Here is a 23,117-nt window from a genome sequence, read left to right as displayed (position 1 = left end):
CTTGCCTTAATTTCCTTGTGTGGGTTTTATTTTATCCATGTTGCTGCTGAGTAGAGAGACCTATTTTTATTTGTATGGAAACACAGAGTGAGTAAGTGACTGTGTATTCTGCTTCTAAACGTCTAGCCATTATAGTGAAAGTTAGCTTTAGGAAACAATGCTCAAACTGGGTATTTGTTCTTTAACTACCCCGAATCATGACTGCATCACCATTAGCAACCAGTGCACATTCTTTGCCTTTGAAATTAATGATTTTTATTGTTTCATTTTACTGGGACTATATATATTTATATGCAGCCTATACTTAAGTCACTATTACCTGGTAGCTTTTCTTGATAAGCTACAGTTTCTTATTTCATAATTGCAGCACTGTGAAATGAAGTGCTACCACTTCACAGCAACAGCTGTCCAATCTGGCCCTTTCAACATTTCAACAAGCTGGCAGAAACCTTCCCATTTGGGCTTGAAAATTATAACTTATGGCCTTATTACCTACAGTATATTGTTATTGCTGTGGTAACCACATTTAATCAACAGTGCTACAAAAAGCAATAAAGTTACACCAGCATTGGTGACTAGGATTTTTTCCTCTGGGTATATCTAATTTTGGGCTGAATTCCTAAGACTTGAATTTCAACTACCCAACCGCAAAAATGTAAATGAATTGCTTTGTTGCTGCAATATCATTAGAGACAGGCACATGGGGGGCATATGTTCAGTGTTTGTTATGATCTAAAACATCATACCTCCGCCAGTCTACACAGATGTGTGGTATGCTAAATACACATCTGTTTGCATACAAACACATGACTGCTACAAACACTTTATATAGGATATGTCCTGTGGATTAATCTAGAAGGTGCGCTCTGAGTGGGCCTGGCTGATGAATCTCTGTTCTTGCTCTGTTTACCCAGTGAACCAGCAGGCCGCAGCCTCCCAGCATGCCTCTGGCCTGAAGCACCTTGCAGCGAGCTCTGGGCAACAGACAGTCCAGCAGCACCGCGCCTATCAGTCATTGTTAGGAGGAAGCTGCTGACTCCATATCCATGCGGGGGGATGGGGTGTGTGTGTGTGTGTGTGTGTGCGCGGCTGTGCACAGAGTGAGTGGGTGGGTGGGAGTATGTGTGTGTCTGAGTGTGACGGATTGGGGGAGGGGAGAGGCTTTGACTGGACTATCCGCTCTACTGATGAGCACAGCACATCTACTATACTCCGGCTGCAGCATTGCTCAGGCCGCATCAACGCAGACACACACACACACACACACACACACACACACACACACACAGCGGCAGATCCAGCCATGCCGTCTGTAAAGGTGAAACTGGTCTAGCTTAAATGAGGCTGGGCGGCCGGGCCTGCTGCATCCAGGGCTGCTGATAAACAGTAAAGCTGCTGGAGGAAAAGTGCTGAGCGTACCAGGGATCTATTTTCAGCTAGTATCAGCAGCTGCTGCCTGCGGGAGCGCATCTTTATGTGTGCCCTGCACCATATGTGATTACTCCACTGTTACAACCGGCACAGCAGCCTAATGAAGGCAAGCGTAAAGGGAGCGACAGAAGATGAAGGGTGGGGGGGGGGGTAAAGACCTGGGAAGGAGAGATTGAGCTAAATGAGGAAGGGAAGACGGTCCCAGTATATGAAGGCAGTCAAAGAGGAGACAAAATGAAAAGGGAAGAGGAGGAGAGGGGAGGATATGAGCAGTGTTTCCTGGTCGTTAGCGGACTGGCTATGACGTATGAAGCATTTCAGCTGTTAGTAGCGCTTATTGCATGAGTTAAGACAAAGAGACGTATTAATCAACATGACAGATTGGGGCCATTTTAGGCTAATGTGGCCCCTGCACTGCGTCTGGGCTGGACAAGGCGATACCATTACAGGGCAGGAAATTATAGGCAGTGCCGTATCACAGACCCGGACAATTCACATGACATTTTTAGGAGCCCTGCCAAATATCCTTTCATAAACAGGCTGAGCAATACTATACCGCCCGCCCTCCCTCCCTCCCTCCCTCCCTCCCTCCGTCTCCCTCTTCTCTTACATCGGCCTTTCGCCTCTGTGGAAGAGAGGGCTAATTTATGCAAATGTGCTCCAGCGAATTCCTGCATGTCATGCATCCTAATGAGGACATGGCATGGATGACAATGGAGTGCTTCCCCACGCAAGAAAAACACTCCATCTCCACTGGAGAGAGAGAGAGAGAGAGAGAGAGAGAGAGCAGGGCCGACGCTTTAACATCAGATCTGCTGAGTAACCTGACATTAACCTCTGCGTTCACAGACAAACAATAAGGAGCCTGAGTCACATGCTAATGGAAATTAAATAGGCCCCTATACTGTATGCTGTCATGACGCCATTGTGGCCTATAAGCTGGTGTGTTGGAGGAGACGGCAGGAAGCGCACAGGAACAATGACTTTCTGCAGAAGAGAAAAGCCACTTTAAATCCATTTAGTAAGAATATTGAGGCAGGCATTCAAGTTATTAACGCAACAGAGAGCTTCCATTAGTCCTACAGCTTGCATTAAGGCTGTATTATACTGGTAAATGGATGGAATAGCGGGCCGATACCGGGCGGAAATAAGGTATTGTGCTGAAGAACAAAAATCCGATAAGAAGAGCCGCTTGTAACATACGGGAAATCAAAGTAACGTGACATGAAATTGCCCCTTCTTCATACATGAAAGGATCTGTAATGGAGAAACAATTATTATATCTCTTGTGCAATGATCTCAAACTAACGGTTATAGCCCAGCGGCTGAGGAAAAGTAATGGATCGGCGCTCAGTGTCGGCAGTGAAAAAGAGGCATTGAGCTTCCGCTAGCTCCGAAAACAAATACGTGCAGTTTGATAGTGACAGGGAGAGAATGCAGAGGGGAAAGAAAGTGTCTTCCTCAGTGACAGCAGAAGAAGCTCAGACGAGCTGTCGGTAAGTAAACCTCCCCCCTGACAGTGGATTAAATCAGATAGTGTACTTCCTAATCCTCTGCTAGTGCAGCTTACAGTACATGGCCAGACACTGGGGAGGACATGACCCCACCTCTTCACTGTTTAAGACTACGCGTATATTAGGAGAACGTGAAGCCTTTAGACCGTTAACCCGTCGTTTCCCCACCAAATCGAAGCTTAGTATCGCAGTATTTTTATTTTGCGTAGTATATTTGCATGTACCGGGAGTTGTCCTAAAGGATTGGTGCCATGTAGGACTGAACACAAACACATTTACTGTAGAAATAACAGATTATTTGTAGAAAAAAATCAAAGAAAATTGAGTTCCAGATTCACCAAACCAAATAATTTCTTTGATTTAATTTCTTTCTCATATTCAGCAAGGAAATTGATGCTTTCAGCTCCGTGTCCAGCATTTATTTTATCCACGATAAGTCGGGCTGATCGAAGTCTGCGTATTCTTTTCATTAAGGAGGATGTTCGCTGCTTAATTGTCCGGGGTCTGGAGGTTAAATACAAAGAGCACAAACACGGGGATCACTCTGCAGGCTGTCGCCCGGCAGGCCGGCTGCTCAAGGTGCTTCTCTAACCAGCCGCTCACACTCAGACAAAGACCCCGCATCTCCCCTGTCAGCTTATGGGATGAGACGTGTCCTTGTGCTGGCAGAAAAAGAGAGACCCCCTACTGGACCAGGGGGGGCCCGGGTATTAGTGCCAGCAATCCCACCGCAACGTATCGCTCTTCTCCCCCCCCCTCCTCTTCTTCTTCCACCCAACCCCCATCTTTAGAGGAGGCAGAGCTATGTGCCTGGCTCCTGGCTCCCACCATCTGTCTAATAAGCTGTATATGTGCGATAGTCTCCTCCTGGCTGGGCGCTAGGTGTGGGCCGGCCCGCGTGAGGCCCCTCAGATTAGCCGGCGTCAGGCAGGTCGAGCGTTTGGTCTGCAAAGGGTGCAGGAACGTCACTCATCAACCCCCCTAAACCTCCACAAGCGCATTAGGTTTGCCCGTCTCTGGACTATCTCAAACTCTCTCTGTGCAGCAAGCTTAGGCCTTTTTCATTGTGATAAATCACAGCGAATCATGTGTGCCAGTGCAGGTGCATACGCCTGCGTGCTTGGAAATGTGTGTTTTCCATCGGAGATGAAAAATGCGCAGCGTTCCCTGGCCCATGACTAAGGGAAGCGCTGACAAACAGGAGGTGGTTTGAGGTCTGTGAACCGACCTCTCTGCTGAATCACAGCGCTGGCCTCTCCGGTTTCCCCCCGAGTGAAAACCAGAGAGGACAGAAATGGCTACCGGGAACGTCCGCCGCCCTCTGGCGTCCTTCGCCGTCCCCTCTAGTGGTCTGGAATCAATCATTCCAGCCGGCCAGAGCATTCCCAAGCTGGGGTTGAAGTGAGACGTGCAAACAAGTGGAGAGCGCAGGAGCCGATCATTGGAACGACTCTGTGAATGGTTATTTGATTCCATTTGTTCCGCTAAATAATTCACTGATCTAATTTATTCGGTAAATTAGATTTCCGCTGCAATTTAGGAATAAGATTCCAATGTACAGTAGTGGGTATGGGGATAACCCATGAGCCAGACTCTCGTATAGGAGGACTAAGGCCACATGCTAATTACTAACTAGGTGACAGCAGTCTGCTGTGATCATGGGAGCTGGGATTAAATCACACTGCACATTTACACGCAGTTTCATGATATGGAGGTGAGAGAGAGAGAGAGAGAGAGAGAGAGAGAGAGAGAGAGAGAGAGAGAGAGAGAGAGAGAGCAGCTGGGAGTGGGCCGTCTCTGTCTGTCACCAGTGTCGTGATGACTGCTCCTCTCCAGCGGAGGGCTCTCTTTGAAACCCCCTCTCACTCGCTCATATGTACGGCACGCCGATTCTTATGAATCCCTCTTTGTTCTGAAGCTCACAAGAAATGTGATGTGGAGAAACGCTGCGAGTGTCCGACGCGAACCCGAGCGTTCCTCCGCTCCTTCCCCCTGCCGGCCGGCCGGGGGAACGGCGTCGCTGCAACGAGACAAAGCGGGATTGTTTTTGTTCCCATGATCTGATGCCCAACAAAGCCTCGATAAAAACCGGCTCCCCCTCCTTCTGCAAGCCCGCAATCACATTAGATATAGATGATGTCACTCACCCGCGGCGGCCCCGGCTACTCCAGGGGCAGCAAGGTCATCAGAGACGAGTGATGAGGGTGGCGGTGGGGGGAGGAGGTCTTTGTTTCATGTTTCATCCACACTGGATGCCCCCCCTCCTCTCCCCAGTGGCAACCGAGGCCCTTCCAGCTTGGCCTTTGTTACACATAGGTGGCAGTCTTCAGTAGCTGCAGCCAGACACATTAGTGTCAGTGAAGTGTGCAGACCCAGCAGACCTACAGGCCGCTGCTCTGAGCTGACACGGACCAGCGGGGGCCTAGCAGACCTGACCCCCCCCCCCCCCCCCCCCCCGTCATCAGATGGGAGACTGTCTTCGGAGTGGCACAGCGCCACAGAGACACACACACAAGCAGAGATGTGTCAGCACGCTTGAGTCACTGACCGTAAAGCGCAGGGCGACAGGGGACCTTAAAAGTTGACGGGCCACATCAAGGAAATGACATTCCTCAATGATGTGACAGCGACTTGTCTAGACAGTCAGAGAGAGAGAGAGAGAGAGAGAGAGAGAGAGAGAGAGACCTACTACCTGCCAAACAGGGCAGAAGAATGGTATTTAAAGGGAAAATCCACCCTAAAAACACATTAATACTGTTAAAAAAACAGCTACTGGCGATGTACTTTGCATTTCTGGGTCCATTTTGTCGTTATAATAATTATTATAATATAGATAGACTATATTTCTACATTGTTATGTATCGTTTATATTATCAGGGTGTTATAGAATAGGATTTGGCCATATGCAGTTTCCCTTTGTGCGAGAATAAAGGCGATATTCGTTATATGCTGTTTTTATACTAAACGATACAGCTTTGTGAAATGTTGTCAGATTTCACAGTAATGGACAAAGGGAAGCAGGCTTGGTTGAAACCAACAGGAGTAACTTTCTCCCTGCCACATTAAAGAAACAGTCACTGAAAGATGTTACTCTCCACACTCCCTCTCACACCTGAAATGCACAGCGGCTCATGCATTATTCATGCGCAGAACGAGTGAATGAAAGGTATTCGGCTTTGAACATCCGGGAGCCGTTCCCCGCAGTCATTCTTTGAGTTAAGGAGGAAAAAAAGCCCATAATGCTCATTTTACATGAGACGACGACGTGACGATGACTTCGTTTTCAATGAGCGCGGTGACAGAGTCGTTTGACAGGCGTTACTTTATTAATGCGCGCCGGCCCCAGCGAGGAGCCTCGACGGCGCGGCACACGCGGCGTATGCCCCAGTTTTCGGGAGTACATGTATGCATGCGTGTGTGAGTACGAGTGTGGGAGTGTGACATCAATACGTCAGAGGGGTAACTTTCATCAAGTCGTCGGCGGAGCAGCTCGGAGGGGGCTCGGTTTAAAGACACACGGGAGCTGAGGTGAGCAGGAGCAGAGTGTTGCTGAACCTGGTAAGGAGAAGCCTGAGATGGCGTTAATCTCACAGCGAAGTGCTACCTTCTGCCGACAGCAGTTGACAGGTGCTAATTGGTAATCACAGCCCTGCCGTCTCAATAATGCACTTTCTAGCACCTTTCGCTGAGTCTTTATCCTCCAGCGATCAGCTTAACAGATCAAATTAAAACACTGTTTTGCTTACATCCTCTCTCACGCAAAAAAAGAAAAGAAAATCACATGGCTGATGGAAAAGAAAACAAAAATGACTCTAAAAATAATCAAAAAGTCAATCGTGAACAAAGAGGAAAAGTGATAAAACAACAAGAAACGGGCAGAGGAAGGTGACATTGTTGGAAACGGTGTGTGGCCCTCGATGTTTCCCCCTCCCACCGGACGGGGGGGGGGGGGGGGGGAGTGGCTAGAAGACCTCTCTCTCTTTTGTATTTCGGCGGCGTTTTAGTGTTACATTGTCTAAAAAGCTGTTTCAGTATGGCATTTCCACCCCACCGAGACCAAAATCCCCAGGAAATTGATTGTACGTACCTCTTCGGGAAGGCTAACGACCAAGCCATTCTCCGCCTGGCCCACCAGCGCCTGGAGGAAATACTCGCTGCAGGCAGCCAGCACGGCCCTGTGCCCGCGGAACTCCTTGCCCTCCGCCAGGACGGTCACATCGCACAGGATATCCTGCTTCCGCTGGTCGTTGAGGCAGAGGAGGATATTGGTACAATGAACCGTCGACTCATACACATACATGGGGGCTTCAGGCTTCTCATCCACGGACATTCCGCTCACGCCCTGGAAATAGAAGCACAACAGAGGGGGGTCAGCTTACAGCGGAGCCCGGCGAACGCATACCGCAGGGCTGACATCAGCCCCAGTCAGCCCCACCAGCCCCATGATTCAACACATACAAGCCTGACTGGCCGGCTGCCTCCTCTCTCCACTTCACGTGCTCACTTCCCCTTTCCCCTTGTAAAAAAAATCCAGTAACCGTGATGCAGTGCACACCCCACGCCGAGTGAAGAGACATATACACGCATATACACACGTACGTACATGCGTCGGAGCACGCACACGTGTACATGTATGAGTGTGTGCATGTATGAGAGCTTGCAAGCGTTCACCACATTCCCACTTCGGTTGTTGCAGACACGTATGCACACTGTACAGCAAATCACGTGCAAAAAAACACACAATTGCATCACCGACTGAGATATAAGGGACTCAACTGGGCCCAGTGTGAAGCGTGCTGTACTTTTGCTCTGGAAAGGAAGTCCACATGTGTTTGTAATCTAAGAGGGACTCACTGTAAAGGTATGCTGAGCGGCTTGGACACACTCAGCAAGAGTAACATCGGCCGAGGCGGGTTGAGAATTTAAGTACAAGAACAGCTTCTTACCCTATGGACAGTAGAAACTGTAATTTTCACGCATGAAAATGGAAAAAAACTTAAAGACGTAGAATATTAGCACAAAATATCGGCTATCCGCAGCTTCGAAACAAAAACATCGGTTTCAGTATTCGCTTTCAAAAACCCGTATCGGTTGAACCTTACAGTGAACGCATCATTTCAGAAAATGTTCTTAAGGTGAAGTTAATCTTGTTGTTCAATTTAGTCTCTGAACAACTACCATTGTATTCAATGTGAAACCCCATTTCAGAAGTTCAAAGAAATTGTAAGTAATCCAAAAATATACTGAACAAAAATATGAATGCAAAGTTTTGGTCCCATGAGTTAAAATATCCCATTAATCTTCCATGAAAGGCTTATTTCTCTCTAATCTTGTGCACAACTGTGTTTACCTCCCTGTCAGCGAACATTTCTCCTTTGCCCACAATTCATCCGAAATGATTTTCTTAAATGAACTGTAACCCACAATCTTGAAAATTGCTGCATGATGCGTTTACATTTTTGCTCAGTGTAAATATAATGAAACGAAACAGCGCTGTGACCTCTTTCTGCCCCTGCTTTGTTCCCCCCGGGCCGGGTGAGTTTTCAGATTCGCGGGCGTGTTTCTCAGTAAGTAACTCCACACTTCCATCAAAACACATACCCAAGAAGAAGCCGCGGCTCTGGGAAATAACAGCACGTGCCCGCCATTCTCCTGCCAAGCTTTCCATTCTGCTGGGCCTGTGATGACAGACGCAGAGCTATCTTCCCTCGGAGGAGCCGGTGGAGAAAACACCGCACACACCACTCACTCAAAGAGCCTTTATATTAGATCTTACTCCATGCCAAAGATGTCGCTTGTAGACGTCTCTGCCATACGTTTACTCCCTCCTCTTCATATTAAACACTGGGGGATGGTAATAGCCTAGAGGCCAGAGAAGTGGGCTTGTGGTCGCTAATTTGAATCCTAGGTGGGAGATTGAGGAAGAAACCGTCTCCCCTCCCAACTGTCAAAGCATCCTGGAGCATGGCAATTAATTCCTAATTTTGATGGAGTTGCAACAGAAGATGACTGGCTGTCCTGGGCAGTATCCTCCTTTAAATCACTTCTTAAAACTCACTTTTATACGAAGGTCTTCTCATAGTTTTATTGATTTATTCTTCCTTTACCTGTGTTTTATCTTCGTTTGTATGGTTTTATTTGCTTTTACAGTTTTAAATCCAAGGAAAAACACGTCACAGTCCCGCCCACACTGCTTGATTGACAGGTGAACTCTGGGAAGCGCAGTGCAGAAACACCACAGCAATGAGCGCTCAACCGCAAAGTCGACACCGAAATCCCCCAAAACGAAGATATTACAGATTACTACTTTAATCAGTGAAACGTTTCCAGCAATAAGACGAGTGTTGCTGAAAAAGAGCATGCACAGAAAACATTCCCTTGTGATAGTGTTGCCCTTTCGGTGACTTCTGACTCCGTGCCAGTTCTGAGATGAGTTTTCCATCATCCAAGATACTCAGAGTCAGTGGATCTTGTATCCGCACACATAAGGCCTCAGGGGAGGTGGGGGGTGTGTGTGTGTGTGTGTGTGCGGGTGTCGCTACCACTCCCAGCGTGAAAATGGAGACTGAGGGGCTTCTTCTTCCTCGCAAATGGAAATATATCTTGAAAATAGAAACCCCTCTCCGTGTAAATGGAAATGGACGGGGTCAGATCGGTGGTCACCATGAGAACAGACTGCTGTACAAGCGCTAAGGGACTGGGGAGGACATTTCATCCAGGACCATTTCCTCAATGTCTTGATTCTTCTTGACAATCTAGACTACCAGTCAAAAGTTTGGACACACCACATTTTTCTTTATTTTTTACTATTTTCCCCATTTTAGAATAACAGTAAAGACATCGAAACTATGAAATAACACAAAAGGAATTATGCAGTGACCAAAAAAGTGTTAAACAAAACTATCTTATATTTTAGACTCTTTAAAAGTAGCCGCCCTTTGCCTCGATGGAAAGGCAAAGGCTTTGGAAAGAAATTCATACATAGGCATCAACTTCACTCATTTATATTTGTCTAAGAAAACACATTTCAAGCATTTAAGCATAAGCCTTTAGATTAAAATGGCTTTAAGATGATGAAAAACATTCAATCAGGTGTGTCCAAACTTTTGACTGGTAGTGTACATTTGAGTGTACAAAATGAAATGGCCTGTCCATTATTGATTTCACCAATTAAATCCACCTAAATTGTGAAGGGGAAATGTAAATGAAGGGGAGGAGACTCGACGAAGGGGAATTTTTGAAGCCTTGAATCAGCTGAGACATGGACTGGGTTAAAGACTCAATATTAGCCCATTCGCACTATTGTTTTGGACACTCTCTATAGGCTCAACTCTTCACCTGAGTGTTAGTGAGACTCTCACTGCAGCAGTCATCACTGCAGACCGACTGCTACAGTGCACAGTCTGGTGCGGGGGCCGATTTGGACCCGCTCCGCCTGTCCAGACATCTCCAGTGGTTGTCTGAGTGGCCGGTCCAATTGTTGTATAGTTTGCTTATTTCCACCAAACATTTCTCAGTTGGCTTCCTGGGATAATGACCTGTCTTCCAAGAATAATGTTTCCAGATGCGGCTGCAAGGTTCATAGCAATCAAAACATGCTATTTCTACCCTGGAATGTGCATTCGCTTCGCTTGGACTTCAGACGGTTTGTTGCAGTGGAAGGAAAATGCAAGGATGACACAAACACAAGGCACACACACACACACACACACACACACACACACACGTATCCATGTGCACAGATACAAACACAGACACACATACACACACACACACTCAGACAGACAGTCATACAAACAGACACATATGCGGACTCACACACCACAAAATAGCAGGTTACGGCTGCATTCTGATTAGAACTGCTGATGGATGCAAAACTGATTTTTTTTCTCCATTTTCCAGGGGCAGTTTTCTCTCTCTGGCACACTAGCGTCGATGCAGCTAACCTGCTCTGTGACTAACATTCCCGCGCTGATCAAAAAGCGCAGTGTGGGTGATGATAAGCTTCCTCCGGCGGCGGACAGAGCGGCTGCAGCGCTGCCCACCTCCGGCTCCTCCTGGAGAGAGCCTGCTGACGTGACGGGGACGCTGATGGAGACTAATGCGGCTGGAGATCGGTTAGCTCTGCGCTCCCCGTTACAGCAATTATAATGCTGCTGTAGTAGCCATGGTGCGCTGCTTTAAAGACGAGATGAAATGAAAAATGCCTTTTTAACCCTTTTAGATCACATCCCCGGTCATACTGTGCACCTATTTAACAATATATGCCCAAAAAAATACCAAAAATCAATTTCATTGTATTCTTATATCAAAATTCAATCATGTTTTCTTCCTGTAAAACAAAATATGCCGTGTGCTTACGTAAGCATGCCCGTAACTAATTTCAACCAATAATATCATGACATCCACCCATCAATCAATCTTCAACTTTTAGCGCACAGAGCTAAGAGGCTAAGATTCATTAGTTAGCTAGCTAGCAACAGCATGGTACTTCGGTGTGTCTTCGGGTGTTATGACACGCCCACTTTTCAACGTTCAAATCAAATTCCTCCCAACGTTATGTCCCGCCTGTCTTTCCTGTTTCACTCGGAAATACGTCACGATACGGAAGTCAGATCTTTTTAACGCATCTGTGCACAGCAGCCCTCACACCGCTGTAGTACAGTGGCTGCATGCAATGGAGCTGCAGGTAGCGCTCTATATAAATGCTTTCATTGCATTCACCTACGATTGCGTGGCCTTCATGTCTGAATGGAGGCTCTGGAGGTGTATTGACTCTACCTGCTGCTGACTGTGTAGTAAAATTGCTTCTCCTTGGTCGAATTAATTAACTTACTGGCTCATGGCTTGACCGCTGTAGCACACCTGCTGGAAGGTCTTAGGGTGGGATCACACTTACAGCTTGTTTTCTTGGTCCATAGTGGAAAAGTTGACTTTGTTGCATTTTTGTATGTGGTTTGTTCAGCTTCACACTCCCCAATTACTTTTTAAAAGACTTAAAGACTGTGACCGTGTCTAAATTGTTAGTTCTTGCATTTTTTTATTTAACCTTTATTTAACGAGGAAGTCCCACTGAGATTAATAACCTCTTTTTCGAGGGAGACCTGGCCAGGATTGGCAGCAGCACAGATAAAAACAAGTAGTTTCACACAGATTGCAATACTACAATACGGGACAGATACGGGAACAGAAGCATAGACTAATAAACATTTTAAAAGGGGGAAAAAAAATCCACTAGACAGTTGAGAAAGTTGTTTTGGGGTGGTTTCCTGTAGTTGGTTTGGATGATGTTATCAATCCTAACGAACGGTTATTTGGTGTCATTTGGAGGTCGAAGGGCATTGTTCTCACCTGCCCAAACAAACTGAACTGAAGGAGTTTAAATAAACTGCTCCAAACAATGCTTGGTGTGAACGCACCCTTAGTGTTATACAGCCACACGTCACCATTTACAAGGGGACAGGGGCTTGGATGGAAAAGTCAACCAGATGTTTCACAATTATCGAAGGCAATAATCAGTCTGTGGCTTCAACAAGACAAGCAGCAGCTTGTTTGAGTCACCCTTGGCTTGACTGAACTGTATGACGTAGGTCTTGGTCTGGAGGCTTTAAGAAGTGGGGGTGGGGGGGTGGGGGGTGACAGCGTCATGATGTGTCTGTAATGTGTGTCCTATCTCTCTGGGTCTCGCCAGAGTAATGTGTGCAGGGACTGTGGAGAGGGTGGAGGGGAGGAGGGAGGGGGTGGTGGCGGGGGAGAAGGTGGGGGTGGAACTGGGTCGTGATGGAATGAAATGGAAAGGAGGGAGAGTGGGGCTGAGGGAGGGGAGGGGAGGGGAGGGCGACTTCTGGGGCTGAACAAAGCCCCGAGTGCCACACTCATGACAGGGGTGAGGTCACATGGCTCGTATCATAAACAGGGCATCATCCGCCATGCAGTAAGCCCCCCCACCCACCCCCACCCCCCTCCCGCCCTCTACACATCCTGGCCGCCATGACAACACATTCCTCAGACATGCCTTTCTACACTTTTCCATGTAAATAGATGATCCGCAGCAGCACATAGGTGGGCGAAACAAAGGAATGTGAAACATTTTCACATTGCTCACTTTCCCTTCAGAGGGAAACTGACGTTGAAAGCTATGCGAGGCTCGCTGCTTTCCTCGCGCTTCAGGCATCTATGTTTTGAAGTCCTATGCAAACACAGAGCATTTTCCATATGCATTTCTCACAATATAACGGGCTCCTTTGATTGGCTGGGAATGCCAGCCTGGCACGCAGAAAAACATTCCCTTCAACTGCAACTGACACAGAATCAGATTCAAAGGCTCGCTGCACTCGAGCTCCAGTTGGACATTAATCACGATGACAAATCCTGTTGTTCTACTGACTCACTGGTCAGATGACAACTTCAGAGGCAGATCCAGTGAGCGGTTTCAAGGCAGTTTCCTCAAGCATTTGCATTCCTACCATCATTCATTAATGCCCTATATCCTGGAGAGCATGGAGGAACAGAGGAGGAAGTGGGGGGGATGCCCAGAATCACCTGGAGGAGAAGGACACTCGCACACTGAAACACTAACAGACACTAGAAACTGGTCCAGAGGCATGTGAGGTGGTGAACTTTTGTGGCTGACCTATGCTCCACACAGGGTCTAAGGTAAAGTCTCTAACAAATCCTGCTGTTTTAACGGTCAGATCGCATTTTCCCAGGCTTTGCCAGCGACTCGACACAAGGCTTTCCCTCTAGCATTTTCATTCCTAGCATCATTCATTAATTCCCCCCCACACATCAGATAATGCTCTTCAGCATTTACTGACAGAACTGAGCATCAAACAGGGAGACAACGAAGAGCTGTGGAGCAGAACGAGGCCCACGGGGCTCAGCCAACATTTACGAGCACCTGCCACAAGTGATCATTGTCGCAGGAAAAGGTGGAAGTCACCAACTGGAATATTAAAACATGGCTTTCTATGGAACCAAAACATTCAAAATAACTTGTGGTGCTGGGATGTTTCTATCCCGAGGAACATCCAGACAGCGGGGCCGTGAAAAAATAGAAACACACCCTGTGGCTCCTCGTAGTAAACAAGGTTAGCCTCAACTGCTGCTGCTGCTACAGTCTAATAACATTATCCGCTGAGCCAGTACAGTCAATGGGAGACAAACATGAACACTGTGTCACTGTGCACAATTAGGAGGGAGGACTCCAGCCAGATGACTGTAATTACACCAAGGATGAACATGGTTTTAATTGGAATTATCAAATTAGGCCACAGCAACAAATGCCCTCGGAGTTGTACAAGGCGGCAAATGCCAACATACATGGTGATGATGTCAGTCTCACAAAATGTAGCGCAAAATTTAAGCCCCAGTATAAAGTTTCGATAAAAATCACATGCAGATACTGCTTCATCTCAAAGCAAAAGGAACGTTTTCAACCACAAAATACATTTAAAACTCAAGTTAAGCTGTAATCAGGCTTTTTAAGTGTAGCTGTCTAAGAATGTGATATGGAAAATGTTCTCTGGGTTTTCTTTCTATTGTCATTCTAATGTAGCAATATCCTCATCCCAATATTATCATACTAGAATATGTTTTTTAAACTGCATCTTTAGATTTGACACCAATAGCGATCATTTCCACAGAGTTGTTTCTACTTGCCATAAAGTGGATGAATATGTTACGTGCCGACACTACATTTGAAATTAATGAAACTTTCCTATCGCAGTGTTTGAAAATCGCTTCATTTCACCCTCAAGACGGCAGCGGGATCTTGAAACGTATGCATATCTAAATGTACATCATACAGTAGACGGACCACAGGCAGCCGTTTTAATATTTATCAAAAAGCGGTGCTAATCACACCCAGGACGACGGTTCTCTGGGACAAACTGCACAGATCATCAGAAACGTGTTAATGGTTCATTACAGAGTATCAGATGGGGATCTCAGAGAAGAGGAATTGATTAAACAGGGATCACTCTATCTGTGGTGTAATAGAAAATGTTAATGAGGATGGACTAAGAACCATGGCTACTAACTCACTTTAAATGTCTCCCTAGCTGTTATACAAACACTCTGTCTCCCTCCCCCTTTCTTTCTTTTAATTGACACTAGATCTTTAATACTACAAAGGCCAATGGATTTTGGGGGTCTAAGTGAAGGCCAACAAGCTGTCAACTGAAGGCGGTAAATATAATTATAACTACTGCTTCCTTGTCTGATTTTGGAAATCGAACAACACTGGGTTGTACAGAAATTGGGTCTAAGAAAAGTCATGGAGGGACATTTTGAAAGCTGAGATATTTAAATGTTTAAATTCAAAGCTGTCAAATGATAGCAGTTAGGACTTTTTAGTTTTAAAGGAAAATACATATTTTATATTGATATTTTTGACAAAATGGCAACACATAACAGTATTTTAGAACTGTGGTCTAGAGTTGGTCTAGAGAGGGTTACAATGCTTGTAATGAATTAATCTATCCAGAAATAAATAATTATTGGCATATATCATTGCTATCATGGGAAAAACCTGAAACAATTTGGGTTATTTTGATGTTTTAACTTCAATCGAACGATTACATGCTCATCTATGGGTTGAGAAAATTCTCTGGCCTCTGTCTTATGAAACCCTTTCAAAACCCATTGGATAACGTCAAAAATGCATTGTCATCAAGCTTAAAAAAAACAATTTTTCTTAGTTCCTGAAAAATTGACATTTTGGAAATACCAGGTTTTCAATCGACAGTGACAAAATATTAGATTTTCTTCTCCAAATGTTGGTATCAGGTGCAAAAACCATGCTGGTCAGGCTCTAACATGCACTTAAATCCATAAATCCAGCTGTCAGCATAAACATTTCTTCCAGCCTGCCGACATGTAAACTAGCAACTACGTGACAAATGAATGAGTTGTGCAGGAGAAGAGAAGCCGTCGCCAGTAAGAGGAAGGAAGGCTGACTTGTCAGTTCAGCGCACTGCAAAAAAAGCAACAACCAAAAACAAAAACTGTGTCACTTAAGTAATTGAATAATGCATTCACTGTTAAAATCTGATGTGGCTTGAAAGAAATCTGCCACTGGGGTGAGTTCACTTCACTTGAAGTTTCTTGACACATCTGACACCTTGAAAAAAGAATAAACTGACGTATTTCACAGCATTTGTATGAAAAAAAAAAAATGTTAACTTGCATCAAACCAAGCGACATTACGTCACTGCTTAGGTAAATTCCTTCGCTTGTTTTAATGAAAAGATATGATTGCAACACAAGATTAATAAAGCTGCTGTTACATGAACATTTTTTTTTGCAGTATGGGGCTTTCCACTCTGACCACAGAGAGTTCGGTAACATCAGTGGCAGAGAGACTCCTACTCTCCAAGCGGCTGATAAGGTAAGCAGACTTTCATAAGGTCACTGGGTTGCTGATATTGATTCTGAGATAATATATGCAAGACTGAGACGTGCCACTGATCCTTGCCAGGCTCTGCTGACTTCTTCTGAGAAATGTGCAAGCACAGCGAGGCGAATTCATCGGCACGTTTGATCCCACCGCCAATAACGTTTCAATAACGTTTCAATAACGTTTCATGTGAAATTACTTCAAAATCACTGAAGGCTCTCTCCTGAAATACAAGATCAACTACAGCATATCTACACCACTTAGACATCAATTCCACTGTCATGAAAATAATGCATCACATCACCATTATACATGACTATTTCAAGTTCATTTAAATCATGACTTTCCAACAAAAGACTATTTTATGACTGTAAGTAGTGATGCAAAAAGACTGGATCCTAGTCTTTCATAGTGAGTGTTTGCAAGAGTAAACCACGAAGATGGATGGGGATGTAAGTTAAAGGTAAAAACCTGACATGGAAGACACCGAGTCAAATCAGGCTACAGCGGGAGTCATTAAGCTCAAGTCCATCTACGAATGGATTGAGTGCCTTTCGCCCCGGATGGAAATCAATACTGTCTCCCTGCGTTTCGATCGCTGGTCTTGAGCATAAACAACATCGCATCAATTTCTGACCGACAGAAGGCCGACCAGACCTGAGATATTCATACACACGATTCCGCCGGGCTCCAGGAATGTGTCACGGTCCTAATTAAAATGTGTGACCTGGAGACGAATAGAGGAACCCGCTGTAGAGTCTGAGCTGCGTGTCCTGAGCAAACCCTCGGGTCCGGTACGGTCAAGGCGATCTGGGATACAGACGCCCGGGCTGGGATGAGTCCCATGGGTGCTGCCGAGCTGCGGACCGGCCCGTAGCGCTCCTGCCGCTGACAGTGATGAATGGGACCGCTTGAGAGACCGAGCTCTCGTCCGCACGGCCCAGAGAGCACTTTAGACTCCCGCTCAAACTGCATCCGCATATCAGCAATCCCCCTAATTAACACCGGAGCTACTTCATCTCTTAGCGATGGAAAGGGCGCGGGCCATAACCTTAACCACGTGGATCAATACTCAAACCACCACTGAGATCCACCTTTTAAGAGAAACAATTAGCGAGAAGCACAGTTTGTATGGAAACCATCAAAGACAGCCGGATTACATACTAAGAAACTCATTATCAGTGCAGCCGCCATCTCTATTACAAATGCATTAAGGCTTATATACCTTAGACGGGAAAATGTCACGTCAAGGAAAGTGAAAAGCTTGTTAAATCCACCAAATCAGCGCCTCACTTGATCAACATAAAGAGCAAAAAAAATCTAAAGTGCAGGATGTCTGTCTCAAGAAGAGGCTTCACCCAGTTGGCCAGATATTTCTTAAAGTTCTGAACACTTTGTGGAAATTAAACTTGGATCTTGGTTCTTGTGGATGTCTTCCATCCATACCTATCAAAGATTTCTCACTACAAGCAACACCGAGAAGCTATTTTATGTTTATTTTTAGAGTTATCTAGCTGACTAATCCTTCTTGAAATCCCCCCCTATTACCAAAAACAAGAGAAAGCAAGAAAAAGCACCAACTGGCTCCCTGGTTAGCAGAGCAACAACTTCGACTCTCACTAAAGAATGGCTAGTCACGCTTTCGGGGGAATTATCAGCATAGTTGAAATGCATCTCTGACCAATCAGATCGTTTAGCGTAAAACTACCTGTTGCATAACACCGTAGCATACTTTACTTTTCTTTACCAAACAAATTCTAAGTGTAATTCTAAGAGTAAAAGAGTAAGAGTAAAAAAAAGTTAGTCGCTAGCTTACATTGGCATTACCTCAAAAAGGCATCAGAATAGATCCAGTCATCTTGTTATCATCCAGTCTTTGCTGTAGCAACTTTCTAATGTCTCTCACTGTATGTTACCGAGAGCATCTGAGCCTATCAGCGTCTGTGGGTGGGTGAGTATGACTGAGCAAGTGAGGTGTGCATGAGTGTGTGTGTGTGTGTGTGTGTGTGTGTGTGTCGGTTGTGTATGTGTTTGTGTGACGGCATGCCAGAGTATTTTTGGGCCCTGCCTGCTTAAATGCAGCTTGCATGAATCATGACTTCCCACATAGTAGGTCAGTGAGCAGGGTGAGTCATATTGCTGTCTTATATGGTAACACACTGCACATGTGATAGAAACACTAGGTTATCTATAGACTGGGCTTGCTGTTCCAAATGTCTGAGGCAGGGCTGCACTGTCTGAGCTCTGTCTCGCTCTTCAGACTCTATTTTGTCAGCAATTTGTCTTTTTTGCTTAGTCTCGTCTCGGATATTTTTTTTGCTTAATCTGATTTCCATTGCAGTTTTTGAACAGTCTGCGTGGTTTCAAACGGAGTCACGGCTTATTCTGATCATCCTGACTCGGACCCATTTCGGTTTTAGTCATGACACAGCTTCAGCTTGAGTGTAAACACCACAATCACACACCATACATTATTGCACAACATGCACACAGGTCGCCGCGGAGGAAAGATGACAAAGCACAGGCCTACGTCTGACATTTTAACACAACCGAAAAAAGAAAAAACCAGATGCTTCGTGCATTTCTTACCTTAAGCTTGACATTCGTATTGACAATGACAAGGCACACCTGCACGCACAAGCAGATTTATTTTCAATCTTCAACTGTTTGTCTAAACCTCTTCCTGTGTGATTGACTGAATCAACAAGGAAACAAGTTCGATGTTTAGCTGCAGACACCTCGATTATAGGCGGCGACCACAGAAAAACCGACTCTCTATAGAAGTGAAACACCCAAAACCATCACTGCCAAAAGGGGATCGTGGCCTTTGAGGAATTGGATTTAGATATCTGGAGGTTTTTTTCCAGCAGCGCCACCAGAGCCGGAGAAACAGCAGATCTTGTGCTAATTAGGCCAGTGATTGGCAGGCCAAGGGGCTGCGAGGATGAGTGTGCCCAAGACCGGATTATGTGCTGCATTATTAATGGGGCCCAGTGGAAGCGGCTGGAAGGGTGGGGGCAGGGTGGAGGAGGAACCGCGAGGATGGAAGCCGTTATTCAAAACAATAACATAAATTTGCTGCACAAACTGTACGAAAAAAATCGATGGTAATTTTCTGACAAAAAGATCAAGCTTCTAACGACTCATGGAAAAAAGGCAAATGGAAAGTCTCCCCACAGGAAAGAGTTGACACTGAGGCATCGCCCACGTCAAACCTTCAAAAGCCACGTCTGTATGTATACGTGTGTGTGTGTGTGTGTGTGTGTGGGCGTGTGTGTGCAACGCTGAGAGATAGCATGTGTGTGTTTGTGTCTGTGTGTGTGGGCTGGAGGGTACAAGTCTGTTGATATGGCAGAAAAGCAGTTTTTCACGCATCACTCTTGCATGTGCGACATCTCGAGCTGTAAGAATACATACGAGTGCCCTTGCTGTTGTAGCAACACGCTTAAATGTGCAAACCGGAGCAATGTTCTAAATATCCAGCAGAGATCAAAGGAGCTGCGGAGCCAGGCTGCGAGAAAAGATGAAAGACACCATCTACTGATATGACTGATTGTAATGCACCCTTGACAAACACAAAGAAACGTGCAGCACCTCTGAGAAATCAGGGCTCGAGCTGGACGCCATGGGGACGCCTTTTTACATCTCACACCAAGCCGGTGAAAATTCCTGCCTATTTATTTGTGTATATATGGTCGTCACGCCTCGTCCGACGGTTCCGGCGGCGGGAAAAAAACCGCACGCGAGACCAGAAAAGCCGACAGTTCCTCCCGAATCGTCCTTTCAACCATTCATAAAGCACAGACGAGCTTACTCCTCTCATTCATCGACGCACTTTGCAGTTCTCGTTTTCGCCGACCACAAAGTCGACAATTGTGACTATTCATACAGCTCTCATTCATATGTTTGACATTGACACCAGCGTTTCCTCTTCAAAGTCTAATTTAGGGAACGCGTGTCACTCGGTTGATGAGGCCCTTCGGAGGCCCAGAAGATAAGGGAAATGTTTCTGTGTGTCCGGAGTTGTCAGAGCGCCGCTATCTCGCCGACTTGCGCCTCGCCGGCTCTACTACTCTGAGGTAATTGGACAGGTCACATAAATATATGTCATTCAGGGAGAGCGTGTCTAGGGATGCACTGAACACCCGCTGCTGTCAGTTTATTCCGGCTGCCGCGCAGCCCTGGGAGGAGGGGAGGTTGCAACACGTTCACACATTCCAACACACCAGGCGTCCCGGGCTGAGCTAAGCTTGCTCACATTACCCAGCCAGAGAATGGCCATAGCAGGTTAGATGACCCACTGGCAGCGGCACTGACAGAGTGTGAGGGAGCTAATTTGGGAGCTGATGTGAGGGTGAAAATATATGTACACACACAAATGTGTGTGTGAAGGGGGAGGGGACTGGACCGCGTTAGTGTACTACAGAGATACACTGACAATTACAGAGAGGAGTACGGCTGCATCCATGTTGCAACATTAACGGAAATCCGGCAAATCAATAGTCCCGAATCCAACACAGGGACACAAATTATGTGAAGATTACGCTCTTCCACCATGAAAGGATTATGTGACAAGAGTACAGATTGGACCGGGTATTTTCACATGTTCGTCACATAAAAGGTTAGCTAACGGTTAAGGTTAGGCAGCTAAAACAATTTGGTTAAAGTTATAGAGTATAGTTTTCATCGTGGTTAAATAAGGAAAACTTTTGCTGACAATGAAAACTTCACTCAAAGTAGAAAACTTCTTCGTGAGTCGGGAATTGAACCCAGGTGTTGAAAGTAAATGCTCGTGTTAGGGCTTCCACCGCCCCGATCTCCACACCCTTACTTTCCACCACACTATTTTAATATCGCACTACTCCCTGTTTCTAGTCGTGTCTCCCTCATGCAATGCTTTCGTAGTGGGGGGGAACGTATTTCTCTCACTTTCTGAACAATATTTGCATTTTTAGACATGCTCATTTCACAGGATTTCGTGAGACGAGGCCGTCTGAATCATATGCCAGAGGTCCGAGAGTATGGTTTGCATACCTTCAACCAGAGAGGAGGGGGAATAAACAGTGAACAAACAGCATTCTGTCATGAATGAATGCAACGTCATTCAACGCTGTTTCAGAATATAGGCACAATTCACAATATGGCCTGTGTAAAGGTGAACTGGATCACTGCGGGGAAACTCGTCACACAGGTCAGCCACCCCGGGTCCTTCCAGTCCTGTCAGGCCCACATAGTCGGGGTCAGAGATAAAACTGCGTCAGTACAAGCCTTAAAGTGTCAGAAATAAAGAGCAAGGGCACACAATGAAAGGTTATGGTTTCAAGTGTGCGCAGATGTGACACAGAGTGCGGTTAGTGGCTTAGGGCGGCACTCTTGATGACTCAACCCGAGAAGAGAAAGCCATGCTTATTGATTAGGCCTCTTTGCACGCCAAAGCAACACAAGTCACAGTGGAAATATTCACGGGGGAACCGCATTACGAATAATTAGCAAGGTCAAATATATAATGTCAGCGTCAGTGTTGGAAAATTGCTTGATAAGTATTGTTTTTATCCCGTTTTCGTAACTCCGACACCACAGAGAGCGTCACGCGGCTATCACCACCCTTTTAGAAATCATTTGTTAATTTTTTTTTGCTGATATCATGCTTGAGATATGGAGATACGGACAAATAGGATGCCTTCTTACTGTCAATATGTGATATATGATATGTGGTGCCACAGGCTGAAGGTAAATGCGATTAGCACGCTTGCATAGGTGTGCACCGATCAATCGGACACCAATCATAATTGGCTGATAAACGTTCTAAACAGGTCATCGGTGGTTAGTTGATCACTGTATCACTGTTTAAACTACCTGATCAAAAAAGCAGAAAGTTTCAAATGCCGGATCAGGAAAGTGAGTCAGCAGAACATTTGACTCTTGATTTCTGACGTTGCTTTTTGGATTTCACAGCCTATGATCACAGATTAGAACCAGTACGATGCATTGGAAGGAAGGCAGAGCCCTCGGTCATCAAGCACACACTAACATGTAATTACTGTGTTTGGATAAAACCTGTGATTTATTTCCACATGGATAGGAGAGCTATGTCATGAACAATCTGTTAAACACAGTGCCTTGGTGGAATTTATGTTTGCTGTACATGATCTGCCGTTATTAGTAGGAAGTTTGGGTGAAATGCATAATTTCAATTGGCGGAATCGTCCCCGGAAAGCCTCATTGGAGCATCCCTGCACATACACACAGAACAACACAGAAAATTACAACACACAGAGGAAATACACTGACAGCATGAATACCCAAAGCCTTCCCTCACTGCTGTATTTCAAAACAGCCATCGTGTCGGCTTGTGCGGCTATAGAAGCAGGTCAAATAACTCTGTTACAGTCTTGGCTCCTGAGAGATCAATATTTATCTCTAGGGCTATTGATTTCTTCTTGATTAAAACACTGAATCTTAACAAGTTCAAGGAGAGAGTGCACTGAGCGCAGGCCAGGTCTTTGGACGAGTAACGGGAGTGGAAAACTGAGCCAATACCGATACACCAATACCATAAACTATGTGTACAGTACAGGACAGATACTGATGGTATAGGTGGGTGACATTTTTCTGTGTGTGTGTGTGTGTGTGTGGTGGCAGGGAATGATTTTTCCATCATGGCTGGAAATGACTAATCCAATAATCAGTTGAAAGCACCATATCTATAGGCAACACACAGCAAGTTAGAGGCCTGGAAAATTTGTTTTCACGTATTGATCTTCTGTGCTTGT

The 23,117-nt window shown here is 45.7% G+C and overlaps 1 protein-coding gene across 1 annotated transcript in view; it reads right to left on the bottom strand.

Annotated features, from left to right (window-relative positions):
* Window positions 1-23,117, bottom strand: part of bach2b (BACH transcriptional regulator 2b) — a 79,483-nt gene that overhangs the window by 18,813 nt on the left and 37,553 nt on the right. Inside the window, exon 2 of the mRNA XM_071899251.2 lies at window positions 7,033-7,287. Coding sequence (XP_071755352.1) covers window positions 7,033-7,275 — 243 coding nt within the window. The 5' untranslated portion in view covers window positions 7,276-7,287. The remainder of the gene's footprint in view (window positions 1-7,032; window positions 7,288-23,117) is intronic.

The sequence above is a fragment of the Centroberyx gerrardi genome, chromosome 18, assembly GCF_048128805.1.
Source record: "Centroberyx gerrardi isolate f3 chromosome 18, fCenGer3.hap1.cur.20231027, whole genome shotgun sequence".
NCBI lineage: Eukaryota > Metazoa > Chordata > Actinopteri > Beryciformes > Berycidae > Centroberyx > Centroberyx gerrardi.
This window is presented reverse-complemented; position numbering and strand designations above follow the sequence as displayed.